Source organism: Calypte anna, chromosome 4B, assembly GCF_003957555.1.
Source record: "Calypte anna isolate BGI_N300 chromosome 4B, bCalAnn1_v1.p, whole genome shotgun sequence".
Classification (NCBI taxonomy): domain Eukaryota; kingdom Metazoa; phylum Chordata; class Aves; order Apodiformes; family Trochilidae; genus Calypte; species Calypte anna.
Genome location: NC_044249.1, coordinates 22,973,535 through 22,997,201, shown reverse-complemented (window position 1 = coordinate 22,997,201; position 23,667 = coordinate 22,973,535). Strand labels below are relative to the sequence as shown.

The following is a 23,667-nucleotide window of genomic DNA, read 5'->3' as shown; positions in this document are numbered from 1 at the left end:
GTCCTTGAGGACCCCCGGGACCCCCCGCACTCCTGTGCCACAGGGCTGGTGTCACTGTCTCTGGAGGTGTCCCCAAATGCCGCCCCCCTTCCCTCTCACAGACCCCCGTGTCACGGAGCACCCCTCGCGCCCAGAGACACACCCCCCCCCCCCCCCCGGCCATGGGGGGCCCTGTCCCCGAGGTTTGGACGAAGGAAGGGGGGGGGAAACTGCCCCCAGCCACGGGCAGCCTGGGCAGGGGACATCGGTGGAGGACGGTGGCACCGGCGGCACGGGGAGGGGACACACACGCGCCCTGGCACCGACACGGGCCCCCTCCCGCGGGTGGGGGGGAAGTGGCGTTTTTATTTTTTTGTCCCTTTTTCTTTATTTACAAAATTCCAGGCTGAGAGGAGAAGGGAAACCCCGGCAGGAGCAGGCAGGGCCGGGGCGAGGGTCTCCTGCCCCCTCCACCCCACCAGAGCCCCTGCCCACTCCTAAAATAATAATAATAATAATAACATTATTAATAGTAATAATAAGTGATAATGATGAGGGAGGAGGTGCGGCTGTGTCCCGGGGGTCTGGGGACAGTGCTGTCCCCAGGTGGGGGCCGGGGCAGCCAGACCACCCCCCTGGTGCGGTGCTGGGGGCCCGATCCTGCGCGGGGGACGGTGCTCAGGCAGATGTGTGGCCTCAGCCCCCCGGGAGCTGCGGGTGGGCGGCTCCAGATGTGGAGCTGCACATCTGGGGAGAGAGCCGGGAAGTGTGGGGGGAAGCTGGGTCCTCCCAGAGCATCCATCCCACCCCCGAGCATCCATCCTGCCTTGGAACAGCCCCCATCCTGCCCCAGAACAATTCTCCTGCTCCCATGCATCTGTTTTACCCCAGAGCATCCATCCCACCATCCGAGCATCCATCCCATCCTAAAACATCCATCCTATCCTACAGCATTCATTCCACCTTGGAGAATCCACCCATCCTGCCCTTGAGCACTCATCCATTGATCCATCCATCCATCCATCCATCCATCCATCCATCCCACCTCAGAGCATCCATCCCACAGCCACCACTGCCCCCCAACCCCCTGTGTCTCCCAGTACCTTTCTAGGGCTAAACCCAGAGTGTTTGGGTCATTTCCCTCCCCAAAACCCCTTTCCAACCCCAGACAATCCGTTCCTCCCCCAGCCAGGGTCACTCCTTGATGAACTGGGTGAGGCCATGGGGCAGCAGGATGGGGGGAGGGTCCTTGCACCCCTTATCCCCACGGGATCCCCCAGAACGGGTTGAGATATGAGTCCTGATCCATGTCATGGCTCTGGCACCATCCAGACACAGCTGCAAGGGTTGGGAAGGGTGGGATAGGACACCTTGGCATCGACGTTTTGCTGTGGACAACTCAACGTCGCCATATTTCTGCGGTGAGTTGTCCCGTGCTGGGATGGGAGGTGGCACATGCCAGGACTTACTGTGTTTAGGAATAAGCCAGGCCCTGGAGCGGCCGTGATGGTGTGTGGAATTTATCTGAGTCCTCGAAAACTGGGTCTGGGGTGGGAGGGAAAGAAAGAGAGTGAGGAGAAGTGGGGGGGATGTGGGGAGTGGTGGGTACGGGGTCTGCAAAGGGATGGAGGGGAGAGGAGGGTCTGCAAATTAGGGTCTGCAAAGGGGAATTAGGGATCGATTTGGGAATCGAGCCCCTAACTTCCCTTCGCCCCCTTTGGGAATTGGGGGTGGGGCTCCCCACCTTTGTCCCCAAGAGTGTCAGCAGTGTCCCCACCTTGCAGGGCGCTGGGACAGGCGGGTGAGGGGGAGCTCTGGGGCCGGACGACGGGGGCGAAGGCGCTTTTCTGCTTGACGGCCGAGATCATGTTGACGGGGGAGAAGGAGAAGCCCGCCCCGGGGGTGGGGACATTGGTGCCCACCGGGAGGGTGACAGAGGAGGCGGCGAGCGGGGGGCTGGCGGGCACGACTGGGAAGGGAAGGGGTAGAAAGAGACAGGGGACAGAGCTGGGGACAACAGGGTATGGCCCCCGGGCGGAGTGGCACCACACCTTGGGGACACCCTGAGGGGACGTTTCTGTGTCCCCGCTCTGTCCTTGTGACTGGCAGCGGCCTTGGGAACACACCGGGGCTGACACATGGCTTGGGGGACACCCAAACGCTGGCACGGGGCTCTGGAGACTCTGGGGCTGGCACATGGCTTAGAGGACACCCAAGGGGCAGGTTCGTAGTGTTGGTGACACTTCGGGGCAGGTACATGGCACTGGGGACACCCCGGGGCTGGCACATGGCTTTATGGACACCCCGGGGCTGCTACACGGTGTTGGGGACACCATGGATCTGGTAGATGGCTTTGGGGACACCCTGAGCTCGGTATCTGGTGCTGGGGATAATTTTGGGGGCACCCTGGGGCTGGTATGTGGCTTTAGGGACATCCTGGGACTGGCACAGGACACTGGGGACACCCCGGGGGCAGGTTCACGGTGCCGGGGACCCCCCGGGGTCCCCAACTCACTGGCGTAGGGGGAGGTGGCGGTGGAGCCGTTGAGGAAGCTGGGGGAGCCGGGCACCCCCAACCCGGCCATGGTGCCCCCCCCGTAGCCGCCGATGCCCGTGGCCCCCCCCGTAGCCGCCGGGCTGGGGGGTGGAGCCGGGACCCCCGTATCCCCGCGGGGAGACGCTGCCCGTGCTGCGGGGATACCCTGCGGGGCAGAGGGGACAGGGCTGGCACCGGGCGGGCAGGGGGTGACAGCCCCGACCCCCACCACCCGTCTCACCCACCTTGCTCGGCGCCCTGCGGCGAGTCGCCCATGTTGGTGGCCAGTTGGCTACCGAAAGAGTTGGCCCCCATCATGGCGGGGGGGGCGGGGTTGCGGGGGACGCTGTAGAGCGCCTCGGCGATGTCTGCTGCGCGCTTCAGGATCAGCTCCTGGCGTCGGGGACAGCGAGGTGACACCCGGGCTGTGCCGGGGGGCTGAGACCACCCCTACTCCTGTCACCTCCCAGTGTCCCCAGGGGAGGTTGGGGGTGCAGGGTGGGGGTCCGCGGGGTGTTTGGGGGTAGGGGGGGCTGCAGTACCTGGTTGCTGTGCTGCATCCCGTACAAAGCTTCCACCAGGTCGGCCGCACGCTTCAGCAGCACCTCCTGGGCCGAGAAGGGGGGAGGAGGGGGCGGGCACCGTGACCCCCCCATTGCCACCTCAGTGTCCCCCCCCATGTCCCTGTCCGAGTCCCCCAGTGTCCCCCCGTAACTCCCAGACCGCCCCCCCGCCGGTCCTCACATGGTCCATGCCCCCCCCTTGCTCCCCCATGACTCTCCCTGCATCCCCCACCTCACCCCATTCCCCTCCACCGTGTTCCTCACCCGACCCCCTTCACCCCCAACGTGTCCTCCCACGGGTGATGACACGTCCAGAGGTGTCACCGGCCCCGGGGGGTGGTCCCCACCTTGGGCAGGCGCTCGGGGTCCCCGGGGTGCCGGGGGATCACTTTCTGCAGTCGCTGGAACCCGTAGTCGATGGTGGGCTCGTTCAGTGCTGGGGGGGGGGGGGGGCACACACAGGTGTGCATGAGCCTCTGCACCCCCCACTCCCCCCCACAACGTGTGCCCCTTTCCTGAGAGACCATGTCCCACTCCGAGGGTCTCAACCTGGAGCTGCCCCCTTGCAGGGGTCTCACCCCATCTCGGAGGGCTCTGCCCTGTCCCGGGGGCCTCACCCCATGCCACAGCTCTGTGCCCCACCCTGGGGGGCTCTGTGCCCTGTCCCGGGGGGTGCTGCTCTCTGCCGGGGTGTTCCCCCCCTCCCCGGGGGTCTTGGCCTCACCGGTGTAGACGAATCTCCCCGGGGCGCCCTTGCAGAACTGTTTGGATTTGTAGGACAGCGTCACCTCCACCACCCCCGGGATGTGGCGTGGGGGGGTCTGCACCCGGATGGCGTGAGGGGTGATGAGCTGCAGGGGGGACACACACAGGCCTAAGCCCGGGGCCGGGGAGGTCCCCCCAGGCCCCCTCCTCATCCCTCACCTCCCCCCCGTACCTCGCTCCACACCAACATGGTGCCAAAGACCACCTGGAGCCCGTCGAAGAAGTTGTCACCGATGACGATGACAGTGGCCCCGCCCGTGGTCCAGCCCTCGCTGGGGCTGATGGCCTTGATGCAGGGGGTGGCTGCTTCGGGTGGGGGGGGAGAGAGGGCAGCAGTGAGTGGGGGGGCGTGGGGGGCGTGGGGCAGGGGGCTGGGGGAGAGAAGGCAGAGAGGGGAGGAGTGAGAACGGGGCAGTGGAGATGGGGGGGACGTGGACACGGGGATGGGGGGACATGAGACACAGGGGTGTGGGGAAATGGGGACACGGAGAGGGGGAGAGAGATGGGGATATGGTGACATGGAATAGACACAGGTACATGGGGACATGGATGGACACGGGGGGGACATGGATGGACACGGGGGGGACATGGATGGAGGGACACAGGAAACATAGGGACATAGGGACACAGGAACACAGAGAGGGGCGACATGGATGGACATGGAGACAGGGACATGGATGGGGGACACATGGACACAGAGACATGGGCATGGGGACATGGACAGACATGGGGACACGAGTAACACAGGGACATGGGGACACAGAGACACAAGTAGGGGGGACGTGGGTGGACATGGGGACACAGGGACATGGAGAGAGGTGACACAGACAGGTGGGAACATGGATGGTTTGAGGTGGGAGCAGGGGATGGAGGTCCACGGGGAGGGGACAGGCAGGAGCACTGGCGTGTCCCCAGTCCCACACACGTGTGTCAGGGCAGGGCACACGCGTGAGCGTGGGCAGCAGCCGGGGGTCTCTCACCTTCGGTGGGGTCGAGGCGCCGTGCCCGCCGGCCGTGCTTGGAATTGTTGTGCACAAACATGTTGTCAGACACGGCCAGGACGTGTCCATCCACGCTCACTGTCGTGGACACCACCACCTGCAGGACAACAGGCTCAGGGCCACCCTGTCCCCCTGTCCCCATGGCACTGGGGTGGGGGATAAGGGTGGGGACCTCCTCCCATTTCCCAAAGGAGTCAAGTGGAATTAGGGATTCGATTCCCTTTGCAAATCCCCAGTTTGCAACCCCCAATCCCCTCACCCCTTTGCAGACCCCAGCTTGCAAAACCCGAATTTGCTTTGAGCCCCTTTCCAGACCCCCAGTCCCTGAACCCCTTTGCAGACCCCAGGGTGCACACCCCGATTCCCCTCATCCCTTCTGCAGATCATGATCCCTCTCATCACCCTCTGCAAACCCCAGCTCCCTGAACCCATCTGCAGACTCCGACTGGCAAACCCCGATTCCCTTTGAGCCCCTTTGCACCCCCAGTTCCCCCCACACCCCTGATCATCCCAGGACTGGCTCTGGATCCCCTGTGCCTTGGGAGTGACACACGTGTGCACTGTGACACCCGTGGAGCATGTGGGTGTGTGTCAACGTGTGTGTGTGTACATATGTGTGTGTGCACACGTGTGTGTGTGTGTACACACGTGTGTGTGGCAGTGGACACAGGAGTGCACATATGTAAGAGTGCATGTGAGTGCATACACGTGCACAGATGTACACACACATGCATGGCAGCACATACATGTACACGTGCACACATGCCAGTGCTTTGCACAAGCAGCCCCTGTCCACCCAGGAACACAGGTGCACATACATGCCTACACACATGTGTGTCCGTGTGTCCGTGTGTGCACCTGTGTCCCCTGGCTGTGTCCCCGCGGTGCCACCCTCCCCCAGCTCATCCCCGTGCCACTGACCAGGGGGACCCCAGGGGACACCCCGGGCGCCCCTTCCCCATTCCCCCCCCCCCCAATCCTTTCCCCCCCTCCCTCGGCGTGGACTTGGCTGCTCTCCCGGCGCCGCTCGCGCTATGCAAATTGGATGGGTCGTTAATCACGGAAAAATGTCACAATTATCATATCTTGACGAGAGGCCCTAATGAAGGCGCCCGTGCTGGGGGGGGATTGCGGGCCGGACCCCCCCCCCTGCTCCGCTCCCCAACCTCCAGCTGCTGCGGGGGGAGCTGGGCTGGGCCAGGGGCTGCGGAGGGGAGGGAGGGGGCTGCACATTTGGGGTTGGGCAAAGGGATCGAGGGGGTCTGGGGTGTGCAAACCAGGGTCTGCAAACCGGGGGGTGTAGAGGGGCGAGGAGAATTGGGGTTTGCAAATCGGGGTCTGCAAAGGGGGTTGGAGAACTGGAGTCTGCAAATCAGGAACTACAAGAGGGGTTGAGGGAATTGGGGGTTGCAAATTGGGGATTTGCAAAGGGGACGAGAGGAATCCCCTCCACCCCTTTGGGAAATGTGAGGAAGTCCCCACTTTTGTCCCCGTCCCTCCCCGGGGCAGCATTTGGGGTTCACCTGGAAGCGCCGCATGTCCCGGGGGTTCCCCGCGTTCTTCAGGCAGTTTTGGTTGCACTTGAGGAAAAACTTGAGGAAAAACCTGGGATGGAAGGAAAGATGTCACCGTGTCACCCCTGGGCACCTTGCTGTGCCGTGACAGATCATGGTGTTCCCAATCCCGTGTCACATCCCAGAGTCCCATTCTGTCCCCATCCCCATGTGCCACTCTGCCCCCTCCCCGTTGTCCCATCCTGTCCCCAGCCTAGGGGCAAGGGGGACACAGGGGACAGGAGGCTGGGGAGGGGACAGAGGTGCTCAGGGGGAGGGGTCCCAAGGCCCCATTATCTATTGCTGGAGGCTGGAGGGCAGGATGGGACCCCTGGGGACAACGGGGCACCCAGGGAATGGGCACCCCTGGGACCCCCGGGATGTGGGCACAGGGCCCGAAGCAGAGGGCACAGCTTCCTCATCCCCAGACCCCTCCAGACCCATCCCTGGGGGGCACCCAGCCCCTGGGGGCACTGCTGGGGGGGCTCGGTCCTCCTGGACAGAGGGGACACCCCTAGCCTGTGCCCCCCCTGTGCTGGGGGTCCTGCCATCGGCCAGCGTGGGAGGGGGAACACAGAGCAGGGATCCCACTCGGGATGCTGTCCACGGGGCCGGGGTGATCCGGGGCGAGAGCAGGAAGATGGGGACCCTCTCTGCGTGTCCCCCCCGTGCCTGGCAGGTGGTAATCAGGGAAGGAAGGAGCTGGAACACGGCAGGAAAACATCTTCCCCCCCCCCCCAGGAGATTGACTGGGATGGCGTGGGGCGCTGACCCCCCCGGACCCCCCAACCCCGGCTCCGCGCTGCTGGGGTGGGGGGGGGATCATCCTGCACCCCAGGTCGGCCCCGTCCCCCCCCAGCGGCCCCGCGCACATGGGCCCGGGAGTTAAAAATACCGACGGGTGCATTCATTAGCATCACTAATGAACCCCGCGCCCCATTTAATATGCAAATTCCCGGCGCTGGTGCCGAACACCTTCTGTTCCGAGCGCATAAATTTGAATCCGCAATTAGAATAATCTTGTATAATTAATGAAAAGCGTCAATTTTAGCTCCTAAGTAATTTGATTAACATGTTGATAGGGCACTTAGCGGGCTCTCCAAACCAGTGGGGCTGGGCGTCGGGCGGGGAGGGGGCTGGGGAGGCCGGGAGGAGGGCGGGGGTGAGGGGTCGGGCTGGGCACCCGCATAGCCCCGAGTGACCCCCGAGGGTCCTGGGGACAGATGGGAATCCGTCCCCCAACCCAAACTCCCCGCTTGCCCCGGGCACGGGGATTCCACCAGCCCGGGGGTGTCCCCCCCTCTCCCCCTTCTCCAGCCCCCCGCAAGGGGTCCTCGGGGGGGGCAAATGGCCCCTCACCCCGCAGCCCCAGCCTCCAGCACGGGCTCGGGGGACACCCCAGGACCCCCCTGCATACAGTGCAGGACCCGCGCTGAGGGGGACACGGGGACGTCATTACCGGGAGAGGGGGGGGACGGGGAGATGCGGGGGTCACGGCTCGCACAGCTGGCTGGGGCACAGCTGGCCGGGGGCGGGGGGGTGGGCAGCACATCTGGCTGGGGGGGTGGGGACCCGCGACAGAGACCCCCCGGGGGGTTGGGGACAGCGGGGGGGAGGTTGGAGCTGCTTCCCCCGCTCATTAGCGTTAACGAAGCCGCGCTCGGCAGCCCGGGGGACATCTCGTCCGGGGGGACACCCGGAGGAGGGGGGGGGCTGGTTCCGGTACCTGTCGATGATAACGGGGTCCGAGGGGGTCTCGTTGCGGTTCCCGCAGCTCTTCTTGTCGCAACACCGGCTGTGAGGGGGGGGTGTTGGGTCAGGGCCAGACCCACCCCCCATTTTCCACCCCTGAACACCCCCAGCTGTGCTGCTGAGTCCTGCCCCACGGTTGGGGGGCCGAGGGGACAAGCGGGTGCCCCACAAGGGCTTGGGGTGCTGGGCTGGGACACACACACACCCCACGATGGGGACATCGGCTGCGTGACCCCAGGGCATGGGGGGAGCGGGGCGGCAGAGGGGTAACCCCCCCTTACCCACCCCACGCCATGGGGCTGAGCCCTGATCTGGGGCTCTCTGGAGCTCGGGATGCCCCACGGGGGGTCAGTGTTACCCACGGGGGACACGCGGGACCGACAAACACGGCGAAGTTGGCCCCTGGGAGCAGAGCTGGGAGGATGGACACGCCTCCCCCCCGGCACCGTTATCACACCTCCCGGGGATCAATTAACACCCAGCGCTAATTGGCTCCAGCCCCCTGCACCGGGGCGGAAACCTGGGGGGGGAGGGAGGGGGCCACGGGGGACCCCCGCGCTGGCTGCGGGTGGCACAGCCCCCCACACCTGGGGCTGCCAGAGCCCCACCACCGGGACAGACCACCAGAACACTTCCTGGGCTCCTCCAGGACCCCCACCACCGAAGAGCCTCACCGCGACCCCCATAGGATCCTCATGGGATCCCACAGACTGGGCTGCCACAAGATCCCCATTACGACCCCCATGGAACACCCAGTGGGACACCCATGGGACCCCCACCATGACCCCACCACCAGGACCCCCACCAGAATGCTCATGAGGGCCCCGACAGGACATGTGCTGGGATCCCCACCACTGGGACCCCCATGGAGCACCCATCGGGATCCCCATGGGACCCCTACCACCCAGGATCCCCCCAGGACACCCAATGGACCCTCATGAGACCTCCCCCATGACCACTCCCCTTGGGCCCCCCCTACCTGCACATGATCTCGTGTGTGAGGAGCACCCGGCACATCTCTGGGTTCTTGTCCTGCCCCTCGTAGATGATGGCCTGGGGGGGGTGGGACAGCGCGCAGGGGGGTGCCACTGCCTCACGCCCCCCCTGCCACCCCCCCAGACTGTCCCCAGCCCACCCAGCCCCCCGGGGTGCCCCCCTCCCCCCGTTACCTGCTTGGACATGGAGTCGATGAGGCGCACGTAGAGGTCCTGCTCGGTGCGGAGCCCTGGAGGGGGGGGTGGGGTCAGCCCTGCCCGCGGCCCCCCCCATGCCCCCCCCCAGCACCCACCGTTGCTGTACAGCAGCTGGAGCCGGTAGTGGATCCCGTTGTTGGTTTTCTCTCCGTTCTGCTCCTGGGGGGGACACACACGAGGGACATCACTCTCCCCCCTCAGTGTAGCTGGGACCTCCCCACAAGTGTGATGAGTTTGGGTCAGGTCTCAGCCCGGGCAGCGCCAGCTCCAGGAGCAGGGATGGTGAGAGGGGTGGCCAGGTGAACTGTCACCCCCCCCGCCCCACCACCACTCCCAAGGCCGGGGGTCTCACCCTCTCCTTCTCCACGAAGTCGATGAAGGAAGTGCGCTCGATCTCCACGGGCTGACCCTGCCGGTCGTACATGGCCAGGACGAAGTGGAAGAAGTTGGATTTGCGCAGGTTGGGGGGGGGCTGCTTCTCAAAGTGGGCACGGGCCAGGCCCACCCCGCTGCCAGACAGAGAAGATGGGGGGGGTCAGCATGGGGGGGGGCTGCCGAGATCCCCAGCACCCTGCCCTGAGACTCCCAACACCCATCCCCAGGACCACCAGGACCCTCATCACTCATCCCCAGGATCCCAAATCCCCAGGACCCCCAGGACATTCAGCATCCATCCCCGGGCCCCCCATCACCCATCCTCAGGACCCTCATCCAGGGGACACACACTGAGTGGAACATCCCAGGCTCGGGGGTGTTCAGGATGGGGGGGGGGGGCACAGCTCCCCACTTCAGCAGCATCACCTGCGGCCTCAGTGTGGGGGGACGGGACCCCCCCTGTGCAGCCAGTGTGGGGAGGGGGCCAAGGTAAACACGTGGATTCAGATGTTCCCCCACCCCCCCCCCCCTCAATTCTTCCTCCCCCTTTCCATGATTAAAAACACATCAGGAGAGGTGGGGGTCGGGTTTGACTCCCCCCGAGATGACCTGGGGGGTGGGGGGCTGCCGGAGCCGGGTCCCACCACGCTGCTCTGGGACAGCCCTTGCACTCCACGGGGACCCCAGGGCATCCTGGTGTGGGGAAAGACCCCAAAGACCCCCCCAAAAGCGGAGCAGGACCCTGCAGACCCCACGCCCCTCTCCAGTGCGGGGCAGGACTCTGCAGCCCCCCAAATCCCAAGGGGGTCACAACACAAGGGGGGGGTCACCCCTCTGCCTACAGCTGGAGGGCACCCCAGAGCCCCACAGAGCCCTCAGCTCCACGGGACCCCCTGTTTACAGCCCCTTGGGGGGGCCGCCCCTGCTGGGGGGGGGACAGGGGGACACCTCCCAAGGCCTTGGGCTGTCCTTGCCCCCCCGGCATCACCCCCGGCTCGAGTACCGACCCCTGCGGTGGGCACCAGCCGGGGCCACGTGTGAAGCCCGGCGAGCCTTGGGGACACCTCTGGGGACACCGCTCTGGGGACACTTCTGGGTGGCGGTGGAAAGCTCGTTAAGCTGATTGCCCGGGAGCCGAAGCGTCCCCCGTGGGGACACGCCTGGCACACCCGTGTCCCCGGGCACTGCTGGTGGCCGTGTCCTGGCACATGCCACCGTGTCCCTTGTCCCCCAACCCACCGGTTCCGCCCAGTGCCGGTGAGTTTCTCCCATCCCCGCGGCCTCGTGTCACAGCACGCTGACCCCTCCGCACCCCCTGGACCCCCACCCTCGTGTGCCCACCTCAGCTCCCCCCACCCTCCCCGAGAGGGACAGGGACCCCCGGAGCGGCGGGGACACAGCTGTCCCCTGGCAGTGGCACCATCCTGAGCCCCCCATTACCCTCCGCCCCCCCCAAACCTTCCTCCCCGAAGTGCCCGGGGGGGATGAGGGAGCTGCCGCCCGGGGGGGGGGGTAATGGCTCCACTCCGCTCCCCCCGCCCCCCCGCGGCATTAATTATTAACCGCAATCAGAGCATTTCCTAGCAGCGGGGCGGGCGGGCGGCTCTGCCAGGAAAGCGGGGCGGGGGCACGGGGAGGGGGGGGCACGGCTCTGCCCAACGCGGGGGAGGCCGATCCCACCCGGGAAGCTGAGACCCCCGAGCCACTCGTGGGTTCATTCCACGCCCCCTCTCTGCCTTCACCTCCTGCTCCCCCGCTGGGGTCCCATGCTGGGGGGGGTTGTGGGTGCTGGTGGTGGTACAAGACACCCCCTCCCCCATCAACTCTGGGGGTCGAGAGGGGTGTGGGACACCCCGTGAGCGTGTCCGCACTCGTGTCACTGCCCACGTGTGGCACAGGCCAGCTGCCGGCCATCCCGGCGGGATGGGGAGCAGAGGGGGGGGGCTGCGGTGGTCCCAGCCCTGTGCGGAGGTTCCAGCCCTCCCCGCACTGCTGGAGCCGGGGCTGGGTGGGGGGGGTCCGGATTTCACCCCCTTTTCTCCCGGCCCCACTCGGGGGAAGTTTGTGGATGCCCAGTGACGGGGACAGCACCATCCTGACGTCCCCCCCCGCATTGCCCCCTCCCACCACCTTGGGTCCCGGGGGGACCCTCGGTCCATCCGCTCTCCTGGGACCGTAGTGGGGACTGTCCCCTCCTTGGTGCTGGCTGTCCCCTAAGGTGGTTCCTGTCCCCCATCCCCCGGGGTGGCTGCAGTTTCCAAGTCTCCCGGAGCGTCCCCAAACTTGGTGGCTTTGGTTGGGGGGGGACCGGGGTGCTCCCAGAGTTTCAAGCACCGCCACGGTCCCCCCCAGGGAGGGCTGTCACCGCGTCTGGGGACCCCGAGCACCGAGCGGGGGTGTCCCGGGACTCCCTGCAAAGGTGAGACACCCCACCCCCTCCCCATCGCCCCCCAGACCCCCAAATCCGCTGTCCCTGGCCGGGCAGAGGGCATGGGGCACCCCAGAGGAGGCAGCGCCCGGCTTGCCCGTGTCCCCTCTACACCGGGGGACATCTCCTGTCCCCCTCTGGACAAAGCCACCGCACATCCCAACCCCGGCGGGTGCACGACATGGCACGACACAGCACGACACGACATGGCACGGCGTGCCAGCACCACTGTCCCTCCCAGCATGGAGCAACGGGCCTGGCACTGCCAGGGTGCCGGGGGGCTCGGGGGGCTCCAGACACCTCGCTGAACCTTGAGGGACTGACCAGGACTCCCAGGGGACAGAGGGGTGGGGGTCCCCAGGAGTCCCAGGGGTACCGGGTGGGCATGAGGGGTGCCCGGAGATCCCAAGGCAGGGGGTGACCAGCGTGGGGGGGTGTGCGGGGTCCTGGGGTGCCCATGGAGCCCGGGATGTCCATGGAGGTCCAGGTGTCCATGGAGCTCGGAATGTTGGCAGAACCCAGGATGTCCGTGGAGCCCGGGATATCCATGGAGCCCGTGGTACCCGGGATGCTCCTGGTGTCTGGGATGCCCACAGCATCCAGGATGTCCCCGCAGCCCGGGATGTCCTCGGAGTCCGGGATTCCCCCCCAGCGCGGGGTGCCCCAGAACCCGGGATTCCCCCCATCCCGGGGTGCCCCGGAGCCCCTTACCTCTGAGCGGCGGTGCTGGCGTCCAGGATGCCGGTGCCCTGCAGCCACCGGACCGAGGGCAGCCCGGCGGGCAGCGGCTCCTCCTTCATGGGCAGCCCCCCCCGGGGCAGCACCTCCTGCACGGAGAACATGGCAGGCAGGGGCTCAGCGGTCGCCCCCCAACTTCCCGGACCCGGACCCAGTACCGGAGCTCAGAACCGGAGCTCAGAACCGGGCAGGTGCCAGGGGCCGCCGTCCGGGCCGCCGGGGAAGCGGCATCTGCGGCCGGTGGCGGGGCGGGAGAGGGGGGAGGCTCGGGGGGGGAGGAATGGGGAGGGGGTCGGGAGGCGGAGGCAGGAGGAGGCAGGGCCGGAGAAGTTGGAGACGGAGGAGAGCAAGAGCCAAGTGCGGGGACCGGGAGGGAAAGGGGCGGGGGGCAGCGGGGGGGACGGGGGGAGGGATGGGGAAAGCAGAGGAGGAGTGGAGGGAGGGAGGGAGGGAGGGAGGGAAAGAAGGAGGGAGGGAGAAGAGGAGTGGAGGGTGGGATGAAGGAAGGTTGAGTGGACTGGAGGGAGGGATTGAGGGAGGGATAGGGAAAACCGAGGAGGAGTGGAGGGAGGAAGATTTAGAGGGGCGGAGGGAGGGATGGAGGGAGAGGAGGAGTGGAGGGAGGGATGGAGGAAGGCAGAGGAGGAGTAGAGGGAGGGATGAAGGCTTAGAGGAGTGGAGGAGGGAGGGATGGAAGGAGGGATGGAGGAAGGCTGAGAGGAGGGATGGAGGGAGGGATGGGGCGAGCTGAGGAGGAGCGGAGGGAGGGATGAGGGAGGGATGGATGGATGGATGGATGGATGGATGGATGGATGGATGGATGGAAGAGGGATGGAGGAGGCCGGAGAGGGGCGCGGGCGGGTGCAGGCGCGGGGCGGGGGCTGTTTCCCGGGGGAGGGGGGGTCTCGTTACCGGGCGGGCAGCGGCGGGCGCGGCGCGGGGGGGCGGCGGCGGCGGCGGCGACGGCGGCAGCGGCAGCAGCAGCAGGAGAGGACGGGCGGGGGTGGGGGCGATGCCGGGGGGCGTCAGGGGTCCTTGAGGGCCGCCCCGTCCTCGCCGCCGCCCCCCCCGTCCCCGCCGTCCCCCCGCCGCCACCAGCACCATCAGCACCAGCACCCGCCGCGGCCCCGCCGCCGCCCCGCCGGCCCGGGCCATGCCGCCACCGCCGCCACCTCCCCGGGGAGGCAGGGCCGGAGCCGCCGGGGGAGGCGGGGGCCGCGGCCGGGCAGGCTGACATCATTCCGGGGAGGAGCGGTCCCTCCCCGCCACGGCGGAGGGGCTCGGCGGCCACAGCCGCACCGGGGGAGGGGGCGGAGGGGACCCCCCGGGGGCAGACCCCAACCCCCACCCCAGAGTAACCCCCGGCATCCACCCCCCCCCCCCCCGAGATGTCCTGGAGATACCCCGGGCAGGACCCGGGGGGAACCACGGAGGAGACCCCAACCGTGTCCTGGGGACGCCCCGGGGTGACCCCGCTGCACCCCTTGGGGTGTTCCCTGGGGGTGTTCCCTGGGGGGCCGTGTTCCCCCGCTCACCCCCGCTAATGGCCCCTAATGGAGCCTGGGGGTCCCCTGGGAGCCCTGTGCCCCGCTAAGTGCAGGGTGGGGCTGAGGCCCATTTACTGCCTCCCCAGGGACCCCCGCCCTGAGGCCCCCCTCCCCCTGCAGGCAGCACCCATGCTGCTGGGGTCCCGCCAGAGTGGGGAGGTGGGGACCCCCCTGCAGCTGGGACAGGGCCCCCGGGACCCCTCCTGGGAGGGGTGGGATGAACAGGAGAGGATGGGGACCTCGGGCAGTGCTGATGTCACCAAACCAATGCCACCCCATCCCAGACCCACCCCAAACTCAGGCCACCCCCCAGGACCACCCCAAGCCCCCTGACACGTCAGCTGTGCCACCTGATGGAGCCAGGGCCACCAGCACAGCACTGTCACAGGCCACTGTCACAGCACAAGGCCACTGTCCTGCCACAGGCCACTACCATGGGCCACCATCACATCACGGGCCATTGCCATGGGCCACCATCCTGGCATTGTCGCAGCAGTGTCACCATCCTGGCACTGTCGCCATCCCAGCCACTTCAGCTCTGGCTTTATTGCAAAAAGAGTCCTTGGGGATGCTGGCATTTGGGGACACCAGTGCCACAGGGGGTCCCCAGCCCCCGTCCCTGCCAAGATGCCCCCTGCAGAGGTGACCCTGGCAGCGGGGGCTCAGTTGTGGTGCTAGGAGGGGTGGTGGCTGCTGTGACAGTCCCCGTTGTCCCCAGCGTGGAGCTCGGGGCTGGCAGGAGGGTCTGGGCAGGAGGGCGGGGGGCACGGGGGCTGCGTGTCCTGGGGGTGGGGGTCTCCTGGGGGCTGCAGCACGGCCCCTGCTCCTCCTGCCACCTCCTGGGGACGAGCAGGGTCGGGGGGATCGAGGTCCCTGCGTTCGGAGCCCACGCTGTGCCCACTGGTCAGCTCTGTCCCCTCCGGGCCGCTGGTGGCTGCTCCATCCTTCTGCCCCTCGTCCCCTCCGCTGTCCCCCCGAGCCCCGGCGGGGTCTGTCCGGGCAGCCACCGGTGTCACTCGGCGGTGGCACATGGGACAAGTGTCCTGCACGTAGAGCCACTTGCGCAGGCAGGAGGCGTGGAAGATGTGAGCGCAGGGGGTGACGAGTGCCACCTCCATGTCCTGCGGGAGGGGGAGATGTCACCCCGCGGGCGGGCACGGCGCGGGGGTCTCCCCAGGAGGCGAGGGGAGGGGTCTGACCTGGAAGCAGATGGCACAGATGTCATCGTGGTCCCGCAGGTGGCTGGCAGTGGCTCTGGGCAAGGCGCTGAGGCTCTGGGCAGCGTGTCTGCGCAGCAGGAAGCTCCTCCAGCCCGCCTGGGCCCGCAGCCAGACGTTGAAGTAGGAGTGGATGATGATGACCGAGGCCCCCAGCCAGCTCCACTCCCCAAAAAGGGACTCCCAGGAGCCGTACCCCACCACGCTCAGGGCCACCAGGAACTCCAGCACCCGGCTGACGGCCTTCACCCAGTAAATGATCTCATCCATCCGCTCCAGAGGCGCCTCCTGCACCAGCTCCACCATGAAGAGGGTGTAGATGAAGAGGGTGCCCATCACCTGGCAGGACAGCACGGTGGTGACCACGGCCAGGGGCAGATGGCACCCCCACACCCACCGAACAGAATGGGGTTTGGGTGGGAAAAGCCCTTTATGGAGTCTGACTCTGACCCCGGCACCCCCACCCCTCAGCACCACATCTCCAGGGCCTGGAACCCCCCGGGGGTGATGGGGACTCCATCAGGATGTCCCCTTTCAGGGAAGGGTCATGACCCAAGCTCAGGACCTGGCACTTGTCCTTGTTGAAGCTCAGGTGGCCTTGGCCCATGGGCCCAGCCTGCCCAGGTCCTTCCTGCCCCCCAGGACCCTTCCACCCAGCTCCGTGTCACCTGCACTCCATCCCCTCATCCCGATGATGGATAAAGAGACCTGGCCCAGATCCTCAGCCCCGGGTGACACCGCTGGGGACAGGCCACCAACCAGACTTCGCTCTGACCACCACCCCTTCCTGGCCCTGTCCATCAGGCAGCTCCTCACACAGCCACCAGCCCAGGCCAGCAGCAAACAGCTCATTTTCCAGAGAACGCTTGGGATACGGTGGCCAAGGATTTCCTGAAGCCTGGATGGACAACCCCCACAGCTACCCCTCATCCCCAGAGCCAGGGCAGGGTGGGGGGGTGGGAAGCCCACCCCGGGGTGCCCCCGTACCTGCAGGGAGGTGAGCATGCAGCTGGAGACCAGGATGAGCAGCCAGAAATCCAGGTGGAAGAGGTGGGCGATCTTGTAGGCCATGAAGCACGGGAAGAGCAGCAGGAAGAGGCACATGCTGACCCCACGGAAATGCTTCCAGGGGCTCCTACGGGAGGGACACCTCAGCAGGACCCCGTGTGCCCCCTGCACCCCACGCTCCCACCCCCCAGCAGCCCCACTGCTGCCCCAAAACAGGCAGCTGGGACCCGAGGCCAAGGGAGCCCCGAGGAGCCACCCTGGCTCTGCCCTGCTGGGGGTGGGGAAGGGGGGGACAGGACACGAGGCCACCAGCCACCAGCCACTGGCTACCAGCCACTGGCCACCACCCGTGGGGAGGGGGCTCTGCTGACGGGGCTCAGAGCTGCCCTGGTGCTGAAGGGGAGTTCAGTGTCCCCCAGTGTTCCCCCAGCAGAGGGGACAGGACCCCCAGTACCTGTTGCGGGAGGCCCCCAGCGCCAGCAGGATGGGATCCGTGATCTCAATCATGGACTGCAGGGTGGAGGTGACCACGATGAAGAGGATGATGCTGAGGAGGAAGGTCCTCTGAAGGACCTGCAGGTCCAGCAGCCCCGTCTGCAGCGCCAGCAGCAGCAGTGTCACCCCCTCTGTCACCCCCCTGACAGGGGCAGGGGGGGGACAAATGTCAGGTTGGTGGCCTCACCATGTGGCCTCACCTTGGGGACATCCTCATCCTCCTCACCTCTGCTGGGACATGGGGCTGAGAGGAGGGGTCCCCACCCATGCCAACTGGGCACCCGTGTCCCCCTCAGTCACCTGTGTCTCCCCCAGCCACCTGTGTTCTCCCCCTGGTCCCCCCAGCCACCCGTGTCCCCCCGTGTCCCCCCGTGTCCCCCATGTCCCACCGGTGCATGACGTTCCCGTTGTGGAAGGCGTCCATGCCCTGCAGGCAGAACTTGCAGAGGGTGAGGACCCCCAGGGCCAGGTAGGAGGTGGTGAAGGTGAGACCCAGCAGGGAGTAGGGTGAACTGCAGCACTCAGCAGCACTGCAGGGAACAGGAGACAGGGGCTGGATGGGCTGGGATGGGCTGGGATGGACTGGGATGGGCTGGGATGGGCTGGGAAAGGGCTATAAATGGGGTAGTGGGGGGCTGGAGGATCCCCACCTGCTGAGGAGGAGGAAGAGAAGGCCCTGGGGGGCTGGGGGGCTGTCGCTGGGGGCCAGGAGGGAGATGAGCCGCAGGGAGAAGAGGATGAGCCAGAAGACGAGGAAGAGGAGGGGGATGGACAACTGTCCCCAGAGGGACATCCCCAGGGCCACCAGCCGGGACAGCTCCAGTGACTGCAGGGGGGGGACACATTCAGGGGGCTGCCCCCATGGTGTGTCCCAGGCCTGGGGGGGTTTGGGGACATCCCTGCTGCTGGCCCTGCATCCAGCTGGGCTCAGCCTGGGACCCCCCACCCCACAGCCCCCTTCCCCTCGTTCCCCCCACCCCACAGCCCCCCCATGACACATCCCCCCCACCCTGCAGCCCCCTCCCCATCAGGCCCCCCCTGACCTGGGCCAGCTCCCTGGTGGCAGTGGCAGCCATGCGGAGGGGCAGCAGGAGGTGTGACCCCAGGACAAGGACCCCCTGCAGCCCGGCCAGCCCGGCAGCCACGGCGTGGAGAGGGGGCAGGGCGTGGGGAGGGACCCCCCCGAGCCGGGCCAGCACCGGAACCAGGGGGGTCCCCAACAGCCACGGGCGGCGGCTCCGCAGCAGCAGCACACAGAGAGCCCAGAGACAGAGCTGGCCTGGGGGGGACAGGGACATTTGGGCAAGGGGGACACCCCACTGTGTGTCCCTGGGCCCCCCAGAACACGAGGGGGTTCCCAAGGGATGGGCAGGACAGGCTGGGGACACGTGGGGACACTCCAAGGGATGGAGAGGTTGGGGACAGGAAGGGACACCCCATGAGTGAACAGGCTGGGGACACCCCAGGGACAGCCACCACCCCCCTGGCTCATCTCTGAACGTTGGCAATGACCCAGCTCAGCTGCCACCATCACCCATCACAGCCCCGGGTGACAGCTCAGCACGAGAGGGGACACCTCGGGGGGGCTGTCACCCCCCTGTCTCACCTGCCAGCAGGGTGGTGGCACGTCCCAGCGCCGCGGTGTCACCGTACACAGTGCCCTGGGAGCTGGACCGCAGCTCCTGGAGGATGTAATCCCTGCAGGGAGACAGCTGAGACCCCGGCCACCCCCTCTGCACCCCCCGGTGTCCCCTGTCCCCCCCGTGTCCCCACCTGGCTGCCGTGTGTCCCGCGGCGAGCAGCAGCGCGGTCAGGAGGTGGAGGTAGAGCTGGACCAGCGCCGGTACCGGCAGCACCAGAACCACCAGGGACAGGAGGTGACCTGGGGGGAGGGAGGGGATGGGGCAGAGGTGACACCCACCCCCCACTGGTGACATGGCTGTCACTGCCCACGGCACCAGGGAGGACAAAAGGTGGCTGAGGGCACACAGGGCTGGGGACACAGCTGGCTCCGGGGTGTCCCCTCATGTCCCCAGCATGGGCACCCTCAGGGTGTCCCCTTGTGTCCCCAGCCTCTCCATGACTTGGAATGTCCCCACTGTGTCCCCAGCCTGGCCATCCCTCGATGTCCCTGAGCTGCCCTTTTCTGGCATGGTCCCACCATGTCCCCAGTTGGTGACCTCTCCACTGTCCCCACTGTGACCCAAACCTGTTCATCCTCTGGGGTGTCCCCACCCTGATCATCCCTTGGGATTTACCCCGATGTCCCCAACATGGCCATGCCATCCGGTGTCCCCCTATGTCCCCAGTGTGTCCCCTCGTGTCCTTACCCTGCTCACCCCAGACTGTCCCCAGCCTGTCCATCCCTTGGGGTGGGCACCCCATGTCCCCAGACACGGCCATCCCCAGAGTGTCCCCACCACCCCCAGGTGTCCCCAACCTCTCTCCCGAGGTGTCCCCATCCTGTCCACCCTCTGGGGTGTCCCTGCCTGTCCCCCTCGTGTCCCCTCGTGTCCCCATCCTGTCCCCCGGGGTGTCCCCTCGTGTCCCCATCCTGTCCCCCGGGGTGTCCCCATCCTGTCCCCCGGGGTGTCCCCTCGTGTCCCCGGTGTCCCCGCAGCCCTCACCGAGGCCATAGAGGCCACGCAGGGCGGTCTCCGGCAGGAGCGGGGCTGCGGCGGGGGGGCGGTGCGGGAGGAGGTGGCCGATGGCCGCCGTGTCCCATCGGTACAGCAGGTCCAGCAGTGCCAGCCCGGGCACCCTCAGTGCCACGTTGGCCACCGCCTCCAGCCGGGCCATGGTCCCCGGGGCAGGGGGGGGGTCCCGGCTCCCCGCTCCCCGCAGCCCCGATCGGGGGGACCCCCCCGCCGCCTCCCCCGGGCCGCCAGGGGGCGCTGTGCCCGCAGGGGTCTCGTCTGTCCGGCCGCCTCCCGCCGGGCCGGGCCCCGCTCCCGCTCCCGCCGCCGTTCCGCTCCCGCCGCCACTTTCGCTTTCTCCCGCCCCGCCCCTCCGCCCGCCGCACACCGGGGCACTTGCGCTACGGCCGAAGCCGCGATCGCCATCTTAGAGGAGGGCGCAGAGCGCCGCCCGCTCCGCCTTCCGCCATCTCGGGTCAGGGCAAGACGCGACGCGGCGGGCAGGACGCGGCCATCTTGGAGAGCGAGGCGGCGTTCGGCGATGACGTCACCGCGAGTGCCCCGCGGCAGCCATGTTGGGTGCGGGCAGGCAGCGGCCGCCATTTTGAGAGGGGAATGGTGGAGGGCAAAGGGCTCTAGGAGCGTGGGGTCCGTGTGCCCAGCACCACATCCCCGGGGCTGAAACCCCTGCAGGCATGGGCACTTGAGGCCGAAAGTTCCTCTTGTCCCATCCCCTGTTCCTTGGGACCCCCCTGGCTCCAAGCTCCTCTCAGGGGGTTGCAGAGAGCCCCAAGGTCTCCCCTCAGCCTCCTCTGCTCCAGGATCAGCACCCCCAGGGCCCTCACAAGTTCTCCAGCCCCTTCCCCAGCTCCATTCCCTTCTCTGGACACACTCCAGCCCTCAGTCTCCTCCTTCTGCCCCCAGACTGACCCCGGGCTCAGAGGTGACAGCTTTCGGAAAGGAATCCCTCAGGAACCAAGGAGAGGTTACAGAAGGATGCAAAGGTCCCTGGGAGCCTTTCCATGGTTCCTGCGGGTGAAGGATCCCAGCAGACCCCGAGGCTGGGAGCAGCCTCAGCCTCCTGGCACAGCCTCTGGATAAAGAGATGGGAAAGACACCAGGTTTGAGTGAAAAAGTCTTCATCAGGGAGCGTCCCCGGTGTTCCACACATCACTGTGAGCCTGGGGAGTTCAGAGATGGGAGAGGAGGAGCCCTGAGCTCTGGAGTTGGAAGGGACCCGCTGGGATCACCCGTTCCTGGAGCTGTGCCATGGGCTCCATCCTCCTGCTGGGACCCTCCTGCTCTGAGTCACCTCTTGTGCAAGCCAGGATGCACTCAGCTTCCTTCCTCCCCCTGCCCCTTCCCTCTTACTCCAGACACTTCCCCAGCACCCTCGGGGCTCCTGGGGATCTCAGCCCTGACTCACTCCAACCACATCCCCCCTGGGCTCACCATCCCGGGGTGGTGATGGGCACCAGGGGATCTGAGGATGGAAAGGGAGTCCTCAGGAGCAGCTCCCTGCCCTGGCAGAGCTGCCTAAACCTGTGGGACGGGACAGGGCACACGGGACAGGACAGGGATGTTCCTCAGGCTCTGGGGGCTCCATGCGGGGATGGTGCCCAAGGTCCCCTTTTAAGACCCTTCCATGCTCAACAGAGACTTCACTGAAGAAAAGTGCAATTAAATGGGAAAATGGCTTTGGAAAGGAGGTGCTGGGGGCTTGTGGGCAAGGGAGGGGACTTGGAGAAGTGACCCCACGGCTGTGCAGACCCCCAGGGGGCAGGCACGGGACCCCCCTCTTTGGGACTCAGCCCTGGGTAGGCTCTGATGCCACCACCGGGTCCATCGGGTCAGCACCTGGGGGGCACGGGGGGGTTTGTCCCCGTCCCGTGCCAGCTGGGGACATGTGTGACGCTGTGCCTGGTGCCAGGAACCCACAACCCACCCACAACCCACCCACAACCCACCCACAACCTGCCTGGCTGCCCGGCAGCCCGGTTCCCTTTCTGACCTGGTTCCGTCTGTGCCCCGGGATGGCAGCAGTGGGCCCGGACCTGTACGAGACCCTGCAGATCTGCTACCCCCCACCCCCACCCCCCTCAGGTAAGGTTGGGGACCCCGGGCTGGATCAGGGTCCCTTTAACCCTTCTGTCCCCTCTGGGGGTCCCCGGGGGTGCTGATCCCAGCTCAGGGTCCCCCCATCTCCTCTCCACAGCCGGGGTGCCCCGGTGTCCTCGGGGCTGGGTGCTGGTGATGGGCACGGGGGTGCTGCTGCTGCTGCTGGGGACCCCCCTGGTCACCCTCCTCATCCTCCGTAAGTGCCCCTGAGGGTCCTGGGGAGGGGTCCCCAACCCATCCCCCCCCCCAGGGTGCTGACCCCCCCCTGTCCCTGCCCCCCCAGACCTGCAGGGTCAGGCAGAGCTGCGGGCAGTGCGGGCACAGCTGGAGGCTGCGGGGACCCCTCTGCTGCTGGACCCCCACGGTGAGGGGACCCCGGGGCTGTACCCGAGACCCCATCCCCTCCTCCTGTCCCCAACCCCTGTCCTGTGCCTGCCCCACGTCCCCAGACCCTGCCTGCAGTCCCTGTCCCCAGCTCCTTACCTCTGTCCCTGTCCCTGTCCCCAGACCCTATCTGCCACCCTGTCCCTGTCCCTGTTCCCAGCTCCTGTCCCCTGCCCATGTCCCCAACCCCTGTCCCCAGCCCCTATCCCCTGTCCCCAGACCCTGTCTGCCACCCTGTCCCTGTCCCCAACCCCTGTCCCAGCCCGAATCCCCTGTCCCCCTCCCTGTCCCCTGCCTGGGGGGTGGGCACCCCACTGCCAGCTCCCTGCCTGACCCCGGTCAGGTCCCTGGAGCTCTGGTGACATTTGTTGGGTGACAGCGGCTCAGATTCGGAAGGATCAGCTCGGTAAGGTCCCTGCAGGGGGTTAGGGGGTGGCAGCCACCCGTGGGTGTCCCCACACTGTGTCCCCACGCCGTGTCCCCAGGCGGGTGGCTCCAGGGGCTGGGGCTGGGCTGGCGCTATCACCGTGGGACCCTCTACTTCTTCTCGAGGGACCGCAAGGGCTGGGAGGATGCAGAGCGAGCCTGCAGGGCCTGGCACTGCCACCTGGCTTCTGTCACCAGCCCCGAGGAGCAGGTGGGTGACACAGACACCTCCTGCTGCTGCGGGACACCCCCTGCCTGTCCCCCCGTGCCCCCCGTACCCCCGTGTCCCCCTGTGTCCCCCAGGACTTCCTGGCCCGGGAAGTGGGTCCGGGTTCCTATTGGATCGGGCTGACCTCCCAGGGCCCCGGGGGTGCCTGGCGCTGGGTGGATGGAACCCCCTACAGCCTGGCCCAGAGGTGAGGGGGGTCTGGGGGGGTTCTGCTGGGGAACAGCACCCACAGACACCCCCACCCCTCCCACAAACACCGCCCCCTGACCCCCTCCGCAGTTTCTGGGCGCCGGGGCAGCCCGACAGCCGTGACCACGGCCCCTGGGGACAGGAGCTGTGTGCCCAGATCCACCCGGTGGGCAACGGGCTCTGGAACGACCACAACTGCAACTTCTCCTTCCCCTGGGTCTGCAAGAGGGTCCTGGGCTCCCCCTGAGCACCCCCCCTGCACGCCGTGGCTCCGGGATGTCACCAGGATGTCACCAGGATGTCACCAGGATGCCACCGCAGTGCCACCAAGGCCCTCGCCCCCCCGCCGGTCTCACTGCGCTGCCCCCACCCCAATTAAAGGGCTCCCCCTGCACCCCGCTGCCTCTCGTCCCCTGCTTGGATCCGTCCCCCCCTGCCCTGCCTGCTCCGGGGACCTTTGGTGGCACCCAACAAAGCTCTCTGGGGGTGGCAGAGGGACAGATCTGTCCCCTCGCCTTGACACCATGGTGGGAGG

At 67.1% G+C, this 23,667-nt stretch overlaps 3 protein-coding genes across 6 annotated transcripts; 1 reads left to right on the top strand and 2 right to left on the bottom strand.

The window, feature by feature from the left end:
- Positions 1-365: 365 nt before the first annotated feature.
- Positions 366-12,987, bottom strand: LOC115598307 (transcription factor COE4-like). Its single transcript, XM_030450506.1, is given in 18 exon segments — positions 366-1,317; positions 1,449-1,524; positions 1,724-1,948; positions 2,495-2,598; positions 2,600-2,681; positions 2,761-2,908; positions 3,058-3,123; positions 3,426-3,514; positions 3,803-3,929; positions 4,016-4,149; positions 4,824-4,941; positions 6,368-6,449; positions 8,124-8,192; positions 9,129-9,202; positions 9,319-9,374; positions 9,438-9,501; positions 9,695-9,851; positions 12,857-12,987. Coding segments are annotated over 17 exon segments (1,797 nt in total). The 3' UTR covers positions 366-1,317; positions 1,449-1,453.
- A 1,956-nt stretch (positions 12,988-14,943) lies between these two features.
- LOC103531169 (RING finger protein 145) lies at positions 14,944-20,014 on the bottom strand. 2 transcript variants are annotated; one of them, XM_030450503.1, is made up of 10 exons: positions 19,778-20,007; positions 18,924-19,032; positions 18,757-18,848; positions 18,194-18,429; positions 17,801-17,976; positions 17,540-17,680; positions 17,110-17,292; positions 16,635-16,782; positions 15,630-15,986; positions 14,944-15,551 (listed from the first exon to the last, which is right to left on the bottom strand). In XM_030450503.1, the coding sequence occupies exons 1-10, from the start codon at positions 19,947-19,949 to the stop codon at positions 15,105-15,107; spliced, it is 2,061 nt and encodes a 686-aa protein (XP_030306363.1). In that variant the 5' UTR covers positions 19,950-20,007; the 3' UTR covers positions 14,944-15,104. The 2 variants fall into 2 exon arrangements, with proteins under 2 accessions (XP_030306363.1, XP_030306365.1); XM_030450505.1 differs by lacking the exon at positions 17,540-17,680 and having other exon boundaries at positions 19,778-20,014.
- Positions 20,015-22,001: 1,987 nt separating this feature from the next.
- LOC115598312 (C-type lectin domain family 4 member F-like) lies at positions 22,002-23,521 on the top strand. Of its 3 annotated transcripts, none has more exons than XM_030450530.1 (6): positions 22,002-22,100; positions 22,188-22,268; positions 22,668-22,694; positions 22,774-22,925; positions 23,018-23,130; positions 23,223-23,521. In XM_030450530.1, exons 1-6 carry the CDS (start codon positions 22,040-22,042, stop codon positions 23,377-23,379), a joined length of 591 nt encoding a protein of 196 aa, XP_030306390.1. In that variant the 5' UTR covers positions 22,002-22,039; the 3' UTR covers positions 23,380-23,521. The 3 variants fall into 3 exon arrangements, with proteins under 3 accessions (XP_030306390.1, XP_030306389.1, XP_030306391.1); XM_030450529.1 differs by having other exon boundaries at positions 22,632-22,694; XM_030450531.1 differs by lacking the exon at positions 22,668-22,694.
- Positions 23,522-23,667: the final 146 nt, after the last annotated feature.